Source organism: Erpetoichthys calabaricus, chromosome 1 (assembly GCF_900747795.2).
Source record: "Erpetoichthys calabaricus chromosome 1, fErpCal1.3, whole genome shotgun sequence".
In the NCBI taxonomy this organism is placed as follows: Eukaryota; Metazoa; Chordata; class Cladistia; order Polypteriformes; family Polypteridae; genus Erpetoichthys; species Erpetoichthys calabaricus.
The window spans coordinates 278,603,721-278,626,220 of record NC_041394.2 but is presented as its reverse complement, the minus strand read 5'-3'; the positions used below and the strand labels follow the sequence as shown (position 1 = coordinate 278,626,220).

At 38.6% G+C, this 22,500-nt stretch overlaps 1 protein-coding gene across 4 annotated transcripts in view; it reads right to left on the bottom strand.

The window, feature by feature from the left end:
* The window catches only part of itpr2 (inositol 1,4,5-trisphosphate receptor, type 2), a 1,448,083-nt gene that overhangs the window by 1,208,327 nt on the left and 217,256 nt on the right, over positions 1–22,500 (bottom strand). For all 4 annotated transcript variants that reach the window (XR_007935422.1, XM_051929951.1, XM_051929945.1 and 1 more), the window contains 3 exons: positions 18,509–18,669; positions 17,275–17,416; positions 5,810–5,971 (listed from right to left, as the gene is read on the bottom strand). Coding sequence is in view for 3 of the 4 variants with exons in the window: in XM_051929951.1 (XP_051785911.1) it covers positions 5,810–5,971; positions 17,275–17,416; positions 18,509–18,669 (465 nt within the window). In the remaining variant the exon portion in view is untranslated. The remainder of the gene's footprint in view (positions 1–5,809; positions 5,972–17,274; positions 17,417–18,508; positions 18,670–22,500) is intronic.

The window sequence follows — 22,500 nt, the reverse complement described above, 5'->3', positions numbered from 1 at the left end:
AAAGCATTTAACACTAGAATTACCAGAGCCTACGAAAAAACTCGTATATCCAGCCCACCTTAAATCGCTTCTTAAATCCGTTCACACCTCTCCGCCAGCATCCTTTGTCCTCTAATTGTGCTGATAAAAGACAAGCTGCCAGCAGCCGGCTATTCCATCCCCCCACCGACTTAGAACGTGAGCGAAGTTTTCCCAGCTCACGCCTTGATTGATTATGTGGGAGTGAAGTGGAGTTTTACAGTGGAAATAAGAGATCATTATTCTAAAGTAATCTGTGCACAAATAATATATCAACCTTCCTTCTCTCCATCACGTCAGCTAACTCTCTCCCCTTACCAGTCATACTGCCAACATTCAAAGTTCCTACCCTCAGTTCCACTCTCTTTACCTTCCTCCTCTCCTCCTGTTTCCAGACACTTTTCCCCGCTCTTATTCTCCTTCTTTGTTGGCCAACAGTACTGGTGGCGGCTGTTGTTAACCCAAGCCTCGACTGATCTGGTATGGAAATCTGTATTGTTGTCCACATATTGATCTGGCAAAATTTTACACCGGATGCCCTTCCTGATGTAACCCTCCCCATTTATCCAGGCTTTGGACTGGCACAAAGAAACACACTGTTTTGTGCATCTCACTTGCACTGTCTGCATTCTCCCATATTAACAAACTCCTATAGTGTCACCCACTTAACTGCTCTACTTCCAAACTGGTTCAATCTAAAATAAACAAATAAAACTTGCTTACTGTCTTACCTGCTCCTACAGCCCCATTGTGATTGATTGGGCGAGCGTCTTAACGCTGGCCATTTACCTATGCACCGCTGAGCCTTCCCCTTCACTGCATTGAATTCAGCGTTTTTTGTTTTTTTTAAACTAAGGAGTCGCCATTTCCACATCCACTGAAGTTTGCAAATTTGATGTCAGCATGTCCTATCACCCATTCTATCATGCTCACATGCATTAACTGCAAAATACAGACAGCCTATCAAAATGGAAAGAAATTGACTTCCTGGTCCTTTCTCCTAATATAATTATTAATAATAATAATTCTTTCCATTTATATAGCACTTTTCTCACTACTCAAAGTGCTCTCCACACAGGGAGGACCCGGGAAGCGAACCCACAATCTCCTTACTGCAAAGCAGCAGCACTACCACTACTGTGCTCCTTCCACATCCTTCAGTCAAAACCAATTAAAGGTATTGAACTGGTATCACAAAAAAATAATCAATTTTTTTTATCTTTCACTCTATACTGTATGATATTCTGAGGAAATACAAATTACAGAATTAAGGGCATTTTAACCTCCTTAGCATAGCATTTTATCCCACAAAAATATGAAAAAAGCACTGCATTTTTTGGCATAAAAAATTCTATTTTTATTAAATCTCAAAAGTATAATAATGATACAAATAATAAAAGTAATGATGAATTAAAATAATATGAAATGAACAATAAAAACAAAAATAAAAATAATAATACTAATAATGATGCCAAAACAGTATATAATCTATAATCCATATAATAAGACACTCTGGATTGAATGGAGATGTGCTGGGTCAACCGTGTCTCTTCAGTGGTACTGTGGACAGTGGATGTGAGGCAATGATTTGTTCTACACGCTGGCATGTAAATTTTGCAAGAGATTCAGGTTTGCCAGCTTTTTGTTTGTATAACACGAATGCACTCTAAAAGCACTATTCCACTAAATGACAAAATATCTTTTTGCAGTATTTCTTTTGTTGCCTCCGCATAATGGGATAGAAAGTCAATTCTTTATCCACATAATCTATGCCACCCATCGTGCTATTGTAGTCGACCACAGAACAAGGCTTCATAACCTACTTGTTGCCCTTAACCTGCACAGTGACTGTAGCAACATTATGTACAGTGCTAAGAAGAAACATCTTTCTTGTCGTTCCATTTCAGAGCAAACATTTTACCCTTTTGCCAAGCTACTAGCATACCGTGCTGTAATTTAGCTCTGCCAAAGGCTTCAGGTATATGCCACGCCGGTTAAGATGCACTGTTCCATACACATCAGTCTTTCTTTAAAGCAAGATGTCAAATAACTTTGGCGAAGTATAAAACTTATCCATGGTTACACAGTAACCTTGATCCAGCAGAGCATCTATCAAAGTCAGCACCAATGACGTAGTAACGCCATATTGATTGTACTTCGGATCAAATATTGTCCCTTTCCCTATGTACAGAACCGAATTCCAAATGTATCCCGTTTTAGATTCACACAGCTTGTAAAGCTTTATGCCAAATCTTGCTCTTTTTGATGCGATGTACCGTACCCATGACTGTCTGCCCTTACAAGCCATGAGACTTTCATCATGGCCTGGAATGTAAACGCTATGAAATTGTACTACAATTGCCTGGTAATTCTCCCAAATTTTGTTCATTTTGGGAGCTGGATGGGTATTCTCATCAAAGTCTTCATTGCTGGTAAAGTGCAGATATTTCATAATTGGTGAAAACCTACACTCAGACATAATTTCTCCAAAGAATGACAGCACTAACGACACTTTTACAGCCCAGCTGATTCTCGGTTACGCAAGACACATCTGTACAGTTGCCTGAGTGACACGTGGGACTAACACTTTTAGCATGGTTTTCGCAGCCCAAGTAACGCTTGGGTCTAATGCTACGGAGACTAATACAACTAGCCAAGCTTAATTAAGGACAAAGTTCTCACATCCTTCAGCAAACTAAAACTCTATAGTTTCTCCACTAAAAGTGTTCATTATACATTCACTTAGAAAATTAGGAATACCTGTACATCCATCCAATTATCTAATGAGCCAATCATGTGGCAGTAGCACACTACATTAAAATAATATCGATAGAGGTCAGGAGCTTCAATGAATGTTCGTATCAAACACCAGATTGGGGAAAGAATTTCATTTCAGTGATTTCGACCAAGGCAATGACGTTTGGAATCAGATAGTCTGGAATAAGTATTTCTGCAGTGAACGTCCCCCAGTCGAATGTGACTGAATCATGCCATGCGAAGTTTCACTGAGGACCACTCTTTGATCGAATGTACTTGTATCATGCAAAGACACCGCCACTCACAATCGACCAAATGTCAGTGTTTCATTCCACTGTTCTGAGTATGCCAGTTTTTGACTTGTATGCCAATAATAGGTGTATGTTACTAGCTCTGGGATTCTGACAAGTGGCATTTCCTTCCCCAAGCCCAGGGCTGCCTCCATTCTATGACCCAGAACTTGAAGAAGCTGGTTTATTCAAGACATCAAATGTAAGAAAAAAGCAACAAAAAAAAAAAACAAAAAAACACATATTTGTGGGGAAGCTGAGACAGAAGGCAGCAGAATGTGTGAAATGCAGCACAAAAATGTCAAACTATTGTGTAAAATGTAAGGTTTATCTGTTTCTAATGGTAAACAGACACAAGAAAATTATATTTTATACTAGATATTTAGCCCGTTACAATAACGGCCGCTAGAATAGTAGTGCATAAACATTAGTAGGAACAGTCTATATTACTGTAAATGGCAAAGGACCGTCTATTTTCTGTTACAGTAATACTGGCTTGTATGTGGCTGTAATATGCGTCACTGTATTGTGTGCCTTTAATTTTCTCTCACAGTAATACGTCTCTCCAGCAAGTATTTTAATCTGTGCCGGTGTGCAGCTGATTATTGTATGTATGGTATCTCCCCAGCAACGGATTTTATGTGCGCGAAAATAAATCTACTTTTAAAAGTCATCCTATTGTAATATCATGAAAATTCGTATATTTAGGAAAACACTTTACACTTTACCTGGCCAAGTTTGTTAATCGCAAATCTGACATCCTCAGAGTGAACACTTGCACAACAACAAACACTAATCCCACCTCTTTGGGGAAGCTGGTCTCCGCTTCTCAGTACCCGATTGGATTTTTTGTGCGTTATATTTTAGGTCTGACCTCATTTACCGAAATCCGATTGGATCGGCCGCACAATATTTCATAGGTCCCCCCCTCTCTGTCTTGTGTGACGCATCAGGCGGCTTTTGAAGCAGTGCACCGTGCCCCGCGCATGCGTACTTCACCAGAAGACACACACTCACACACACACAGACACATGGATGCACACAGGGATTTTATTAAAAAGGATACATTTTTCGCTATTTTAAGAAATTGTTTAGGTACGAGAGACAACGTTTTTAAAATGGGACACAAAATGTTTCCAAATAGGGGGACACCTTATGCCAAACTATATAACTTTACAATGCAATGGGATACAAAATCTAAACTTGGTACAATGATGGCTGACAGACAGGGGCACACAATAAAGTTAATTTTAGAGCTGTGCGTAATTTAATTTCTTGGTATTAGTTATGTACTATAAAATCTGTTTTTTTTAAAGAGTGAAATTCATAAAATGCCTAATTTTGCTGTGTGTGCGTGTTTATTTGTCCCCGGGGGAAATTTGACTTTTTACAGAGGCTCTTAGTTTCGTTTTAACTCCCTCCTTTGCTATGACCTCCAGGGGGTCCAGAGTGAGTCCCATAACTGAGCTTGCCCTTTTAATTAGCTTGTTGATTCGGGGATGGGGGGCTCTTGAAGTGACATTAGCAGCCCGGCCCACAGTGGAAAATTACACTGGCTATCACAGAGCTGTAGAACATGTGACGGATGTCTGTTCCCATACAAAAGGAACACACTCTCCTAAGGAAAAAGAGCCTGTTCTGCCCTCTTATAAAGTTCCTCTGTGTTCTGAGACCGCTCCAAGCTGTCATTAATGTGGACCCCCAAGTAACTGTAGCGGTGAACTGCCTCTACATCCATTCTCTGAATAGTGATCGGACATAGAAGCTCTTTGGTGTGGTAAAAGTTGACACTGGTGTGAAACAAAGGTTTTTATTCATGTAAAAATATTATTTTAAAATGTGAACTGTTAATACTCACTACTCCGCAGCTCCTTTATTACCAATAAGCTGAATAATAGCCATTCATTTTTGGGTATGCAATTTAGGTGCAATAATGCTAAAAGCCCCTTGGAGCATAAAAGGTTAAGAGTCTTTGAAAAAGTGTGAATACTGAATAGCATTATCCTCAGTCGTGATGGTGACAGTAGTGACATTAAATTAGTAGAGAAAACATTATAGTTATGAAAAGTATGTATTAATTGGTTTTTCAAATATAGACTTTCAAATGGCCAAATTTGAATTTGATAATTTTAAGAAAACACCAGACATCATATTTCTTTACATAGATTTTGAAGTTCATTCAAAAGTCAATGAAACAAACATAAGAAATTACTCTGAAAAACCTTAAAAGAAGAGGTGTGGTTGTATAGCACCGAGGTCAAAGGAGTCTTATTTTGCATACCTATACTCTGTGATTCAGATATTATTTCTTTTTCAGTCTAGAATCCAGGGATAATTTTCATTTTGTTTTAACAATGATGCAATCTACTCCACAGGAAAACACAGAGTTGATGCACAGCATTAAAGAACAAAGGTTCCCATTTTGGATGCCCGTAGTAGTCAGGGTGCATCAATCAGCAACATCATTTGACATCCTTTTTTACTCCAAACTCCAGTTATTAAATGTATGAAAGTTTTCTCATGCAGTATGTTTTTGCACAAGTAAACAAAGTAATTCAATGTTAGGTGTGCCCTGTGACTTGTAAGCCATAAACCAAATCACATGAAAGCAACACAAAGCAACACCTTCCATCAGGCATGCTAAGGAAAATAAAAGCAGAACACAAAAATTTAATTACAAAGGAGGTTCACCACTACTAGTACAGTTCTATAGCAGCACTACATTTATAAACAGCCATGTTTACCTGATTTTTCCTGTAATCATGCTGCGAATGTCGGAGCAGTCTGTAGCACAACCTAAGCATATATCTGAAAGGAGCATATCTCTGATCACCCAGGTCATCTAGTTTTAGCAATGGTCCTTCACCACTTTTATCTGAAAATGGGCTTTTCAAAATACCAAATATCTGTAAAATAAGTATAAGACCAAGTAAGCTTTAATTTGGTGAGCAATACATTTTTTTTAATAAATGGCTTAACTAAAAACAATTATCTTAATTCCATGAAACATTTTATGTATCCAAAGTGTAAACCTTATCAAGTACATGAACACAGGGAACTGGGACTGTCTCAGTGTGACATTTTAAAAATATTTATCATTATTTATTATAATCACTATATCTTAACATATAAATCTGATCAATATTTAAATATGTTTTTGTTGTGGACTGTTGATAAATGATAGTATTGTATTGATATTTTATTTGCATAAATACATACAAATAGATATCTGTCTATCTATATATACAGGTCAAATTCCACTATAACAAAGTGTGATGGACTGGAAACTCTCTATAACATGGATTTCATTATAATGGAATTAGAACAAATATTGATGTATGGGGTAAAGAATCAATTTTGCCAGAATCAATGGCAGTGAGAATTTCCAACTTTTTCTGCAACATAAATTGTTGCTGTTTGTTTTTTTGTGACTTGGAAAATTTTAATATGGAAAGATCATGATAAAAATTTGAGGAAATAGAATTCACATTTGAAAAAAGCTCACTGGATGCATAAATTTGCAAGCACAAAATTCAAAGACACATTCAAATGCAGCAAGAAAAATATTTCTAAAAAATAAAGACTATGGTGTGCTGGTATTCACAGAGTAAAATGTCAGTCAACTTATGAAACATGTTGAATTGGTTCAGTAGCATAAACAGGAGAGAAGCTTAGCATTCAACACTTTGCTGCAAGACATGACAAAATTTAAGCTCCCATCTGGTCAATGTGCTGAGCGAGGTGAAACTATGCCTCAAGCAACCCAGAATTAAACCACAATGTAATAACCTCAGATTTTTACAACAGAAGTTAGCTGTAGACCTCTGCTCTGTTGAGGAGGCTGTCACTTTGCATTATAAGTCAGTGATGTTACGTGATATGTCTGGTTACTATATGGATAAGGAAAGGGTTGTGGGAAGGTTATTCTAACTTAAATAAGGACATCAGTTGAGTACACCTAAACAAGCAATCCAAATGGCTGTTCAGAGGAGCTCAGGAATCCCAGAGCTGCAACAGAAAAATGTGTTTTGCTGCTTTTCATATGAAAAATTATGTAATTATAATGAATTTTCCAGATTAAATGTACTTCACTGTAATGAGGTTTTTTAAACACTAGTTCTACTGGAAATTGGCCACGACAAATTAATTAATGTAGGACAGAATTCATTCTAACGGAACTTCGCTTGTATGTTAATCTAGCTACTGTGCACACACATTATATGCCTACAATTAATATATCCAATAGAATGTAATTGCAGCTCACAATAAATATAAGGGCAGTGTTTAACAGATATCTGTCTATATAGTTAGCTCAATAAGTATTTGGAAAATGACACTATTTTCTTAAACTTGGCTCTGTGCTCCAACATAATGTTTTTGAAATGAAGCAAAGATGAGATTGAATTGTGGACTTGCAGTTTTAATTTAAAGCATTTAACAAAAACATTGTATGAGCCATTTAGAAAAAAGAAATTTTTAACAATTGTCACCTCCATTTTCAGGTGCTCAAAAGTATTTGGACAAACTAACATCATCAAGAATATAACAATCATTTTCACACTTGGCTGAAAATCCTTTGCAGTCAATGATTGCCTGAACTCTGGAACCTTCTACATGTGCTGGGTTTCCACCCTATTGATGTTTTGCCAGGCCTTCACTGCAGCTGTCTTCAGGCACTGCTTGTTCATTAGACTTTATGTCTTCAGTTTTGTCTTCAGCAAGTGAAATGCGCGTCCAAATGAGTTGATGTCAGTTGATTGACTTTGTCACTGAAGAATATTCCACTTGAAAAGCACTTGGTTTGCTGTCACAGTGTGTTTTGGCTCATTGTCCATCTATATCGTGAAGTATTGTCCTATTACTTTTACAACATTAGTCTGAATCTAAGCAGACAGTATAGCCCTGTAAACTTCAGAAATAATCCTGCAACTTTTGTCAGCAGTCATATCATCAATAAACACTAGTGAACGACTTCCATTGACAGTCACGAATGCCCATGCCATATCATTGCCTCCACCACATTTCACAGGCGATACGGTATGATACAGCTCATGAGCCGTTCCTGCTTTTCACCATACTCTTCTCTGTCCATCATTCTGGTACATATTGATCTTAATTTAATTTGTCCAAAGACTACTATTGCAAAACTTATTTTTTAATATTTTCCGGCAAAGCCTAATCTGTATTTCCTATGCTTGTGGATTACCAATGGTTTGCATCTTGTGGTAAACCCTCTATATTTACTTTCATGAAGTTTTCTCGATTTTGACTGGCAATGATTGGCCCACTAGAGAGCCTCAGGCCACCCTCATGAAGTCTGTTTCTGATTGTTTGGTCAGAGACATTCATACCAGTGACCTGCTGGAGGTAATTTTTTAGGGCTCTGGCAGTGCTCATCCTGTTCCTCCTTGCCATAGGAACAGATATCGGTCCTGCTGATGGCTTAAGAACCTTCTACGGCCCTGTCCAGCTCTCTTAAAGTAACTGCCTGTCTTCTGGAATCTACTCCATACCCAATTAGACTGTGCTGGGAGACACAGAAAACCTTCTGGCAATGGCACGTACTGATGTGTCATCCTGGAGAAGTTGGAATACCTGTGCAACCTCTGTAGGATCCAGGTATCGCCTCATGCTACCAGTAGTGACACTGACAATAGCCAAATGCAAAACTAGTGAAAAAACAGTCAGAAAAGATGGAGGGAAAAATGTTAGTGGCTTTCATCTGTTAAACTATTCCTGTTTTGGGGGTCGTCTCATTCTTGCCCCTCTAGTGCACCTGTTGTTAATTTCATTAATACAAAAACAAGCTGAAACTGATTAACAACCCCCTCTGCTGCTTAACTGACCAGATTAATATCCCAATAGTTTCACTGACTTAATGCTATACTCTGATTAAAAGGTGTCCCTTTAATTTTTTTGAGCAGTCAACATCATAGTCAAACACCAAGTCAATTAAGGTTCAGGGAATCAATCTGTCCAGTTAGGAAGCATAAGCGATTGTGAATCAGCTTCACTTGCTTGGTGTAAATCAAAGTGACAACAGGTGCACTGGAGAGGAAAAAGAAAGACAGCCCCCAAAAAGGGAATTGTTTTGTAGCTGGTTTGCTAGTGTCATTGTAACTACTTGCAGCATGAGGCAGTACCTGCAGCCGATTCAGGCTGCACATGTAGTCCAACTTGTCCAGGATGGCATATCCATAGGTACCATCACAAGAAGGTTTGCTGTGTGTCCCAGCACAGTCTCAACAACAAGGAAGATATACCAGGAGATAGGCCATCACACGAGGAATTGTTGGACATTGGTTGATCTGACTAAAGCATGTGCTCAGGTGGCCAATGCTTACACCCATGGGCCTCCTCTCCTAATCCAGAGGCATCTCAAGGTCCTTTCTGCTGCCTCCATGATGTTATTGATGTTTCTTCTCCTCTTCTCCCCAGTGGTGTCAAGTATACTGAAGGCTCTATAAAATGATTATGCAGCAAAGCCCCTTCAAGCAATCTTGATGGGGATACTCCTTGCTTTCTAGCTGTTTATTGCAGTCCGGCACAAGATCTTTATACCTGGCCCTTTTCCTCTCATGGGCCTTCTCCAGTCAATCCTCCCATGAGACTCTCAGCGCCAAAAGAACCATTTTTTGTTGCTTCAGAAACAAGGAGGATGTCTAGCCTCAAGGAAGCTGAGGGGATGTGCTGTAGGAATTCCAGCTGCTTCGATAAACCACTGAGAGCTTCCAATCCTTGGCAGTTCCCAGGACTCCCACTGGCTTCTTGATTCTTGTTTGCAGCTGTTTACCAGCCTTCAAAAAATAGCACATATTTGTCTATGAGGTTAGACTTGACCTTAAACTGCTCTTAATTCCCATGCAGATAGCTAGTGCAATGGGTTTCAGCTGATTACAGCACCAGGAGTACCAACCTTTACCTATAGCCCCCACTGTCCCTTTGCCTCGGCATTGTGGACAAACTAGGAACTCCACTCTGTTCCTGCTAAAGAGATTAGATAAACTAGACAAGATTTCATACACTGCCTGTACCAGTAATATAATTTGCTCAGGTGCACTAGAATTACCAAAGCCTACAAAAAAACTTATAATCCCAGCCCACCTTAAATTCCTTCGCACCTCTCCGTCAACTCAATTCACAAAGAAGGTTCTCAGTGTTAATGTTGCAATGAGCTGCCAGAAGTTGTAGACGGTAAATAATATATCGTCATTTGGAATACATATATTTCATGTGTTTTCCATGTCTACCACCATCTATGTAAACACGTTAAAACAGAAACGTTTTTCATGTTTTAGTACACCCTATCTGACGCTGTTCATTTTCAAATAATATTGCATTTGTGCAGTGATGTTTTCTGATTGGTATTATTCAGGTCATAAAATGATTTCTTCAAAATGTCACATATATTTGTCTCTTTCCGTTTTTCCCTCGGTGTTACAATGACATCATGAACCAGAAGGCATGAGCTTATTCAGTGCGAACAGGAACACACAGGTGGCCAGTTGCTGTGTGCTACAACATGCTTGACTTGGCGGCAATGAACACACATGTACTGTGCAAGGCATGCACGGGGTCCACTGAGAAAAGAAGAGTGTTCTTGGCTCACCTTGCAGAGGAACTTCATTGTCATTTCTTACAAGAAAGGGCGATGAGAAAAGAAAAAGACAAGCTTCTGTTCCAAGTCCATCACTTCCCCCAGGAAAGCAAACTCAGTGTCAGGTGCCCCTTCAATGTAATAGGAACCACAGCATTGAGAGAAGTGTGTACATTGATACAGGTACACATGTCGTAAATGTAGGAAGGACAGTTTTGGTGTGTGGGAATTGTTAGGCCGGGTTTATACTTCACGCGACAAGACGCATGCTGCAGGGGACACTCCTACTACACAAGTGTTGTTGTGTTTATACTTGCGCGTGTACTTTACGTAAATCTGGAGGAATCCTCCAGGTGGCAGTGCGAGATATTATCACAGTGAGAACATGTTCGGCTTCTCTGTGTTGTGAATTGCCTAGAACACCCATTAAATCCCGATGACACGTTACTGCAATATCTCTGAAAAGGATGTTAATTGATTAAATCCAGGGATGTGTCCATTCCAGCAAGCATTGGGCACGAGTGAGAAACAATCCCTGGACGAGGTCTCAGATCATCACAAGGTGAATACAAGCACACACATACCTGTACACTACTGTCATTTTAGTGGAGCACACTGAGGAAACCCAGCAGGAAAACATGTAAACTCCAGGCAGGGAATATCAGCGGCGTGACTCCCTGCAAAACAGCAGCGCTAACACTCCGCCACTGTGTCACCCCCATTAACATTTGAATTTGATGATTGCAAATAGCGCGGAACTGACCACTCTGTACTATACTTTCCTCTGCATGTCCTGGAGTACAAAAGAAACACCACCATGCACCAAAATATGGAGACTGGGCAAGATTTGGGGGGACAAAGAGATCACTGATTACAACCGCAAGAAGGGATGTATCAGGTATTTGTATCATGATCGTGAATGAGAGAAAAAAAGTGAAAAATACACTGACTTTTACAAGTACAGTGGTGCCTTGGTTCACGAGCATAATTCATTCTGGAATGAAAAGCACTTGTATATTAAAGCAAATTTCCCCATAAGAAATAATGGAAACTCAGATGATTCGTTCTACAACCCAAAAATATTCATATAAATATGATTAATACCAAAATTTAAAGTAAAAACACATAAAACAAATTAACCTGCACTTTACCTTTGAAAAAAATCGGGGCTGGTGTGAGGGAGACGAGAGAGAGGAGAGGAGGAGGAGAGTTATTGTGTAGGACAACTTACACTATAACTAACAGAATCACTGCTATCTGTTGGCTCACTGGAATCTTTTTCGCTTTTTGCGACTTTAACAAGGAACCTATCCAATGACAGTTGCTTGTGCCTAAAGAGTCACTACACTTGGACAGAAAATAAAAAAAATGCTTTACGCACTGTAAGGTTTCTCAACTCTTTTGGGATCTCCCCCAATGGGACAATACACAGAATAGCACCCCGAAGCAACTGTAGGCTCCAAGCGCTGTAGCAGTTTGCCACAAAAGCAAATCCAAAAAATTCGTGGTCATGCTATAAGCACCTGCCATCGATGGGTGATGCAAGGAACATTATAAATGAAAGGGCACAGTATTACTTGGCCAATAATCTGGCCCTAACCCTGCCGGAATGCTGTGTCTGTGCATAGGAGAGTGGTAGATCCCGCTACAATAAATAACCGTGCTGTTCCTGTTTCTAGCTGAATAAAAGCTGGTTTTGTTAAAGTACTGAGACTCAGCTTAGTGTTTTGGGGTGCAAGACAGGGACTCACATGTTACAGCACACACACGTAGTCACAATGCGATAGTAAACAGTATACACTCGTATGGATGTTGAATATATTTGTGAGGCACACCAACTGAGACCGAGCATGGGAGACAATTACCCACAATCCCGCGGAGAGAGAACCACCATCGGCTCAGTTGTGATCACGTGATGCTCGGCAGACAAAGCATATATGAACTACTCATATTGCAAGACCTCTCTCACTTATCAAGTTAAAATTTATTAAACATGCAAAACACTCACAGACTAAGTTACTCGCAATTCAAAGTTTTACTGTACTATAAATTTACACAGGCTGTTATAGACGCAAATCAAATGTATGTTTTTATTGTATAATATTAACAGTAAGAGCAGCTCATTACTCAAAACGGTAAATTTGGGAGGCAACCAGGATCGATTACAAGTCAGCAGTTCTTACCGCTGCACCACAGAAGTTGTCATATTATACTTGCACCTTTTTTGAAAGTGTTTATTTGATATTTGGACTTCAGGCTTCACACATTATACACTTCATGTCTACATTTTGTCATTTATTACTAAAACATGAAAAATGTTTCTGTTTTAACAATGTATTTACATAGATTGTTGTAGACATGGAACACACATGAAATATACAGTATGTATTCCAAATAACGATATTTTATTTACCCTCTACAACTCCTGACAATTCACTGAGTACCTTCTTTTTGAACTGAGCTGCGGCGGTGGGTGGGGGATGGGATAGCAGGCTGCTTGCAGCTTGTGTTGATCGACACATTTACACAACAAAAGATGCTGACGGAGAGGTGCAAACGGATTTAAAGTGGGCCAGGACTACTAGTTTTTCGGTAGGCTTTGGTAATTCTAGTGTTAAGCCAAACCATGACACCTTCCTTTCAGTCTTGGCCAAAATCCCAGCCTGGGCCACCTTAGGATCTTTACACTCCCTGTTAGTAATCATAACACCTCTCTTGCCCAAGCCACCTTAAACTCCTCTTCCAAGGAGTTTAATGGTAGTTTGAGCTTGGTGTTACTCCCATAGAGAGCAACACTACTGAGACTTCTGGACAATCCTAGCCACCACCTCAGACAGCTGCTACACCGCTTTTTGAAGAACTCTGCAATGGAGAAGGAAAACTCATATATGAACAGTGGATATATAATCCTTGGCCAAATTCCACATCTTAAACTTGATGGAGTAACTGTTCCTATTAAGACTCTAATGTGGATACACAGTTATAATAGTCCAATATGAGATGCACCACTTTGTCTGGCAAATGATGATTTAACCATGGTTGTCTCAACCATTTTTGAGGGATGAGGCAATAGGCATTTGTCAGATCATTCATGTATGTTCGAGACACCCTAGCACTCTCTGAATGCCTCCCTTCTGTACTGAGGTGTCATTGTATCCATTTGTGCAGAGGAAGTCATTCAGCCTCCTTACTCCAACAATAAATAAAATCTTATCTTCCCACTTAGAAAGGAGATAATCCTGAATCATCTTGGAATCTTCCTTCTTCCTCCACTCTTGGGCCACCTTTCCTCTCCCCACAGTTACTCTCAGGGTCTTCTACAGCTGCTTGAGCAGCAAGGGACAATGCTTAAAACCATCAATGGGATACACATTGTTCCAAGTGTTGAACTGGTACATGCTATCTTAACAATATTCTGTACTTCTTTCAGGATAGGCTACCAGATCCCTCAAAATCAATTGACTGATGATGATGGTGGAAGAAGCAGAATGTTGCACTGCCTCAGGTCCTGCTGCGTCTCCATGTCACTGTATTCTTAATATGCAGGTTGACTTCCTCCTTTGTGAAAACCAGATTCTCACTTGGATTTTGTCCCAACAGTAGTTTAGTAAAGTTGAATAGGTTGTTAAAATGGACATCTACTTCGTAGACCTTTCCTTACGCCTTCACCTGTGCCACTCCGAGCTACAGAGAGTAGTCAACATACTTCTCGAAATGTTCCACAATGCATCCAAGGAATGGCATTGTTCCTCGTTGGCTTTCCTGCACTGCTTCTTCAGAAATCTTAACTCCTGCCTGATTTTGTGGATCTGACATAAGCTTCCCCAAATGAAATACTATGCAACCTAATGAAATGTCTAATTATCAGGTGGAAGTACAGGAAGACTCAAATGGAACTCAGTCTGTGTGTTTGGTTGAAACCACTATGGCACTAATTATGCATCTCAACACTGATAAAGCCAAATGGCTGGTTATGATTCAACCAAATATTCTAAAAAGCTTTCTTGTATGAAGCATGGGAGTAACCTCATCACATTTTGAGACAAATTAATTGAGTTAGAGTCAAAATATGGATGCATGATGTTGAAGCAAGGGAGATGAAGAGAAAAAAACCAGATCATTTCCTTCTAAAGTTAGGACCTTAGAAAAAAGACCAATAGAAAATACTGCAACTAGAAAGAGCAGAAATTTTTTTTAACTGCTGAACTGTTAATATGGTGGCTTTCCTCTGCTTAAAAAGTTAATGAACTTTAGCAATTTAGAAGCTCCTTCAAGTAGACCTGCTACTTTACATCAAAAGGAGACATGAAATTGTAATGGGCCCAGCCCATGGGGCAAAAGCAAGGGGGAGAAGCAATGTACACTGCAACTAATAACATCTCACAGCTGGTCAGGAAATATCTATCAATCTCCAAGAAAAATGTTGCAGGGGGAAGAAGTTGATCCTTTCTTCTCTATCTATCACAAACCTCAAAAGGAGAACTAGTCAAAAAAAATACACCCCTGCATTTGAATTGGTTGGGTACTGTAAAGCAGCATGGAAAAAAACAGACAATTCTAGTGTTAAACAGTGGTTATCAAAGCCAACGAAAAAACTCGTAATTCCGGCCCACCTTAAATCCCTTCGCACCTCTCTGTCAGCATCTTTTGTCTTCTAAATCTGCCCAAGCAGCCTGCTATACCATCCCCCCCCACCGCCTCCGAATGGGCAAGAAGTTCTCCCAGTTCCTGCCTTGATTGATTATCTGGGAGTGAGCTACCCAGAATTGAAAGGGGAAATAATTTGATGTGTGTTTTGTGTCCACAACAATCTATGTAAACACATCGTTAAAACAGAAACATTTTTCATGTTTGAGTAATAAATAACAAAATGTAAACATGAACTGTATAATGTGTGAAGGCTGATGGCCAAATATCAAATAAACACTTTCACAAAAGGTGCAAGTACAATACGACAGCTTCCGTGGTGCTGTGGTTACAACTGCCATCTTACAATCCAGAGGTAGTGAATTCGAAACCAGCTCCCCCACAAATTTTCCATTTTGAGTAGTGAGCTGCTCTTATTGTTAATATTATACAATAAACAGATACATTTGGTTTGTGTCTGTAACAGCCGGTGTAAATTTATAGTACTTGTAAAAGTTAGCATTTTTTTCCCTTCACTTTTATTCTCTCAGTCACTATCACGATACAACACCTTCAAACACCACCCCAGATCTGACGCAGTTACTTTTTATCTGAAACTGAGAATTACTGTACATGTGAGTGGTGTTTTGAGACAATGGAACTGGAAATTCTCTGATCTGGATGAATAAAAGCTGACACACAAACGCTGGTGAATCTGCCTTCTTTGTATCTCACCATCACTTTAATTTTTATTTATTCAGTTTTATTGAGTGTTCCACCTCACATTGAATTAGTATGCGCCTTATGGTCCATGATGTCAAAGCCGCACTGACAAAAAAACAGAGGCATAGGTATATATGATATTTGGAATAACTCATTTTATGACCTGTATAGTACATTTCGGAAAACATTGTGGCACTGATGCAACATTATTCTTATGCATTCGCACCCCTCTTTCACATGTAATCAGTGACCGTATTTTTTGTTTTTTTCGATCTTGCCAGTGTCCACTTTTGGGTGCATGGTGCTGTTTCTTTTGTACTCCAGGACATGCAGAGGAAAGAATAGTACATAGAGGTCAGTTCCGAGGTATATGCAATCATCAGATTCAAATGTTAACAGTTCCCACCACACACCCAAGGACCGTCCTTTCTATGTTTATGACGTGTACCTGTTGCAATGCACACACTTCTCTCTGTGCTGTGGTTACTATTACATTGAAGGGGCGCCTGACACTGAGTGAGTTTGCTTTCCTGGGGGAAGCGAATGTCTTGGAACAGAAGCTTGTCAATGTTGCATCCTCTTTTGGTTTATCCATCACCTTTTCTTTTTTCAGTGGACCCTGTGCATGCCTTGTGCAGTATATGTGCATTGATCACCGCCAAGTCAAGCGTGTTATAGCTCATAGCAACCGGCCACCTGCGTGCTTCTGCTCACACTGAATAAGCTCACGCCTTCTGGTGCCCGATGTTAGCACAGCACCAGGGAAAAAAAGAAAGAGACAAATATATGTGACATTTTGAAGAAATCATTTTATGACCTGAATAGTACCAATTAGAAAACATTGTCGCACTAATGCAATATTATTGGAAAACGAACAGCGTCAGATCAGGTGTGAATTTATACTGGCACTGTTAGTTACAGTCAGATCTTAGGGGGCTTACCGACACATTTAGAAGACAAAAGAAGCTAACAGAGAGGTGCAAAGGGATTTAAGGTGGGCCGGATTTCCGAATTTTTTAGTTGTCTCTGGTAATTCTAGAGTTAAAGTTAAATACCAGGGAGGGAGGGAGGGAGAAAGAAAATCTAACTAGTAAGCAGAATAGGTTAGTTAATTCACTTTCACAGACTTAATGGGTGATAGTAGCCAAGTCACATATATATGTAAGTCATTTTGAATACTAAAAGTAACAATAGGGTAAATAAATGTAATGCATATAAATGTAAATACATGACACAAAAACATTAAATTTTAAAAGGTCTCACCTGTTCCAAAATATTTTGCTCTCTCATAAGTTTCTGTCTTTCTCGGTTTGACTTTGAAACAACCATATCTAATACATCTTGGCCATTGTTAGGAGCGTCCACAACAAAGAAAATGAGATCCTCCAAAAGTTTAATTACAAACCTATAAATATTACATGAAATGGCAATAAGTTAGTGTCTCACTCAAGGTGCATTTCATTATTTTATGGAAGCTCTTCCTATCTTGTTTTCCTACTCAATGAAAAATTAAACAATGAAGGTCTCAAAAGGAAACAAAGTGAGACAATCGTGATAAACAGTTCATAATCCAGCATAAATATGTACTTATATCTGAGTGACAATCACAGATAAAATAATCATTTAAATTAAAATGCAAGCACTAAAAGGAAATTTAAGTGTAAACAGATCTGCTTAACGGGCTTGAGAAATTTTCAAGTCATAGGAGTCATAATTGAGAAACTACTGATTTGAGATAAGATTTAGCTTAAAAATATGTAGATCAATTACTGTTAAGAAGCAACTGTGCCCCCAGGAAAGGGTTCTTTGCATCTGCCTATACATATAGTAAATTACTAAAAACATAAGTCTATTTCCTTTAGAAAACAAACAAACAAATGTCCATTAATGTTGTTAATTTCCCCAATAAAACCTCAACGCAGAACTACTTTTTCTAATTTCCTTTAACAAAAATTCAACAGTGAATGTAGTGCATCACTAAGTTGTAACTACATTTCCACTGCATAAATCAACACTTAAAGACAAATATAAGGCAAGATAAAATAATGTGGTAGATGCTATACTAAAAATAATAATTTCAGTGAAGGCATAATATACAGAATATCAGCTCTAATTGTAATCAAGTACAGTAAGAAATATACCCCACTGAAGTTCTAAGTTATTAAAGATAATACAATATACATAGTCAAGAGCTTGCTTTAAACAAGTTTGAAATTGAAATATTCGGTAAACTTCTGCAGTCTGAACATTGAGTATTGAGTATTTGAGTAGGCCCAGTGATGAAGAGGCATTCCATCTTCTCCTGGTTCCTGACTAGTGTTTAATATTGCCAAAATAGTTTCAGGCACACCACAGCTCTTAATTAGATCAACTGGGTTTAGGAATAAGGAATAAAAATAACTAAATAAATTGGATTCTTTCCAAAAATCTGAAATACTACTACATGAGAATATTATAAATGCTGTTTTATTCTCTACACTTTGAGAGGTATCCTTACCTCCTTTCATTTTGAGCCAAGGTTCCACTTTCCAAATTCTGTACAGTTAAAGACAAAACTTTACTGGCATCATTGGCAAAATCCAAATCCCTTACTTCAGATAAGGGAACAGATTTGATTGCAAAGGCTTCCTTATCCTCTTTAGTGTAACAAGTGCCTATCTGTAAAAGATTAATTTACATATAAATAAAACAGCAAAGCAACACCAGAGTAAAATGTTGGCGAGGAAATACCAATTCATCTCTTATATTATGGTGCTTTTTGAGTTTAAAAACACTATTCTATAAAGATAAAAAAATGTGCCATCGTGTTTTAAATATACACAGCTGCTAGAGAGAAGACATCTGAAAAGCTTCTCTACTTACACATGTCGTCATGAATTGTAAGGCAAATTTCTTGTAAGTTTAAATTAAACATGCTTAGGATGTTTCTTTGATCGCCATTTGTCTACTTGAACAGTATCCACACTCGATATATTAACTTAACCACTGAGCTATCCATATAAGAGGAATAAGATTATATTCGGTATGGGAAAAAGTACTAAAAAAAAAAAAAAATCAACTCAAGCAGTACCTTAACATAGAAAAAAAATGAAAATGCAGGCTCAGAAAAATACAGTCAAGTAAAACTACAATTAAATAATTTCATGAAAGAAAAAAAACCCTAAATAAGTAAATATCTTCAAACATTCATGCTGAACACTGGAAAGCATAAGCATATTATATATATATATATATATATATATATATATATATATATATATATATATATATATATATATATACATACATACACACACACACACATAATACGGCTGAACAATATGGGAAAAATATCTGACTGCAATTTTTGTGACAGATACCTTGCAATATATATATATATTTTAAGTCAAGCTTCAATTCAAAATTCACAGTGTAATAGACTTAAAAAAAATAATGAAGCATTACTACATGAGATACCATCAAAAAAATTAACCGCTTTGTATTCTAATGAAGGGATGATGCATTTATTAATTTTTTTTTTTTTTTTTAAATTGGCATAGAATACAGCAATAATCAAACAAAGAACAATTACCATAAAAGCTATGACTTGTGGCTCACAAGCATCATCTAAATATTGCACATATCTGTAATCAGTAGAACAGTATTTACTTATATCCATCATTTAGTGTATACATTCACAAACCACAGATTATCAAAAAGTGATCACTAAATATAACAGAAATAGAAGCTAAATGTTACACAAAATATCTAAATAATTCACATAAAAAAACCCATTTATTTGCAGGTTAATCAGCATCTAACTTTTCTACTTTTTTCACAAAGGCCGCCATTATAGGACTAAAATCTTAAAATGACTTCAACAACAGAACCCTTACATAACACTTCCTTCCCTGACAGCTTGATTTCTTCTCAACACTCAGCATGGTCTTTATAGATTTTTTCTGTCAAGAAAACCAGTATGTCAACCAGCACTAAAGAGTCTCTCTGATGGCGAACTCATGGCTGGTATGCACAGGAATTTGTGAGTCAGTTTGCTCAGCGCTGAAAAGTTAACACTGTGTATTTGGGCTGTCAAATTAGCCAAAAAATAAGATTTGAATATTCAAATTAAAAATGAGCAGATCTTATGCCGAGTTTAACACGTATGTATGTACTTTCCTTTTTATACTTTGCAATTATGATAATGGTTGCAGCAGCAGATAGAGCAAGAACAAACACCTACTTAATAAAGAATTCTAGCGGTACTTGAGGAACTGCATTTTGAAAATAAGAGCCATCAAAATCCTAATTAGCTGTACCTTATATAGTCATGTAAAAAACAAATATTCTAGAAATCCCATGAACTTCAGCCATAAAAATTTCTGAAAAAAATACCAGGTGTGCCCATGTTATCAAGGGGACAAATTGTAAAATTACTTTGATGCAAGATCTTTTCAAGATATAGCCGATTCTGTGAGGGCAGAAGGTTGTCAAATTTGACACAGCTTTATTTTTTCATCAATTTCACAAGACCATATCCCAAGAACTGAACGAAGTAACAGGCTCAAATTTAGCATAGTGGTACCTTTGTACAGTAGGTATAATATGTAACAAAATTAAGATGTTTGGTCCAGATGACACCATTTGGTAAGAATGGGCCTTCAAAATGGAAAAATATTTTGCGTCTTTGGCTTTGCCAAGTTCAGGCTTTCAGAAATCATTCTTCTAACTGATACAACGTAGCTCTTTTAGGGCAGATGTCGACTTTTGTCGACACGAGGGGTTGAGGGCGACAATCAGCTGTTACTGGCGACAAAACTCACTGTCACGTCACAGGCATTCCCTCTGTGCTTGGAGGAATGCTAGACTCATTGACTCGGCAACTAATCCTTGCGTGTGCGTGAGTTGCGAAATGTAAACAAATGTAAACAAAGGCAAGATGGCATCGACATGTTACAAGGGAGCGAAGCGAGTGCAGAAAAGAAAACACTCAGCAGACGATGTTTTGCGCATTATCGCGGAGTCGGACTCTGATTTTTCAGAATCGGATTTTATTGACAGTGATCAGGAGATCAAGCAAGAGAGTGAGAAGCCAGCATCAGCTGATCAGACACCAGCCGATGCCGCGCCAGCTGATCCGCTGCCAGCTGAGCACATTCGCGCAGCCGATGCATCTACAGCAAGGTTCGCGTGGGAGGAATACATAGACATTGATCCGTGGGAGCCAAACTGGCTACCGGACTTCACAAGACGGCACGGCTTGCTGTTGGACACGACAGATCACCAGCTGCTGGACTACTTCAAGCTGCTCTCTCCTGATGCTGCTTTTCAGCTACTGTCAGACGAGACAAACAGGTAGGCAGAGAAATGTTTTGAATCGCGGGCTATGCTTGCATCACATTCTCATTTTTCAAAGTGGAAACCCACAACAAAAGATGAGATGAAGGGCGTTGTGGCATTACAAATAGAGATGGAACAGAACTGGTATTATAACTTCAGGGAGCATTGGTCCAAACGTGCTTTGTCCCCTGGTGGCTTTGGACAGGTTATGCAGCGTGATGATAGGTACGTGATGCTGCAAAGTTTTATTCACTTCTGTAATAAACAGAAGCAAATCCCAAGGGGTGAGCCAGGCTATAACGCCATACATAAAGTTCAGCCCCTGCTTGACATTGTGGAACCAACATAGAAACAATTTTATCAGCCTGGTCGTGATTTGTCTGTGCATGAATCTATGATAAAATAAAAGGGATGCCTTTTTTTCTAAAAAATATATGCCAGACAAGCCCACAAAGTATGGCATAAAGGATTTTGTACTGGCAGAAGCAAACACTGGTTTCTGCCTGAAAGTAATTACATATACAGGAAAGTATTTCTTTCAAAGAGAGAACTGTCCCTTGACAAGTCAGGTTGTGCTGGAGCTGCTTCAGGACTATGAACATTTGGGTCATGTTGTGTACATTTGGACATGGAGCTACAGAGCAGAGGAATTGGAGCTTGTGGCAAAGTGAGGGTGAACAGGAGACACATGGCTTCACAGTTGAAGCCAGACAGGCTGAAGATGAAAAGAGGGGACAATACGGTTTTCATGCAGGCAGAAAACTTGGTGGCAGTGGCATGGCACGATGGCAAACGGGTGACTTGTCTCTCTACAGTACACACTAACAATATATGTGAGAACGTGCAGCAACAGACAATTGAAAAGTAGGCACCAAAGCAACACATATTGTAAGGAATGCAATGAGGCAATGACTGAAATTGGCTGCTTTGAACGAGATCAGACTTTGCAGGACTTTGCTATGTAAAATGTATGTGATATGTATGTGAAATCATAGAGTATGCAGGCTCATACAACATGCAAGACAGTAACATTTGTCAAAAGTAAATATTCTTTGTTGATTTGACACGTTAAACAATTGCTTTGTGTTCTTTTTTAAAAAAATGTTAGTTTTTGGAAAAATATTCAGCCCTGGGAGAAAAGAAACAAAAAAAAAATTAGCCCTTAAAGAG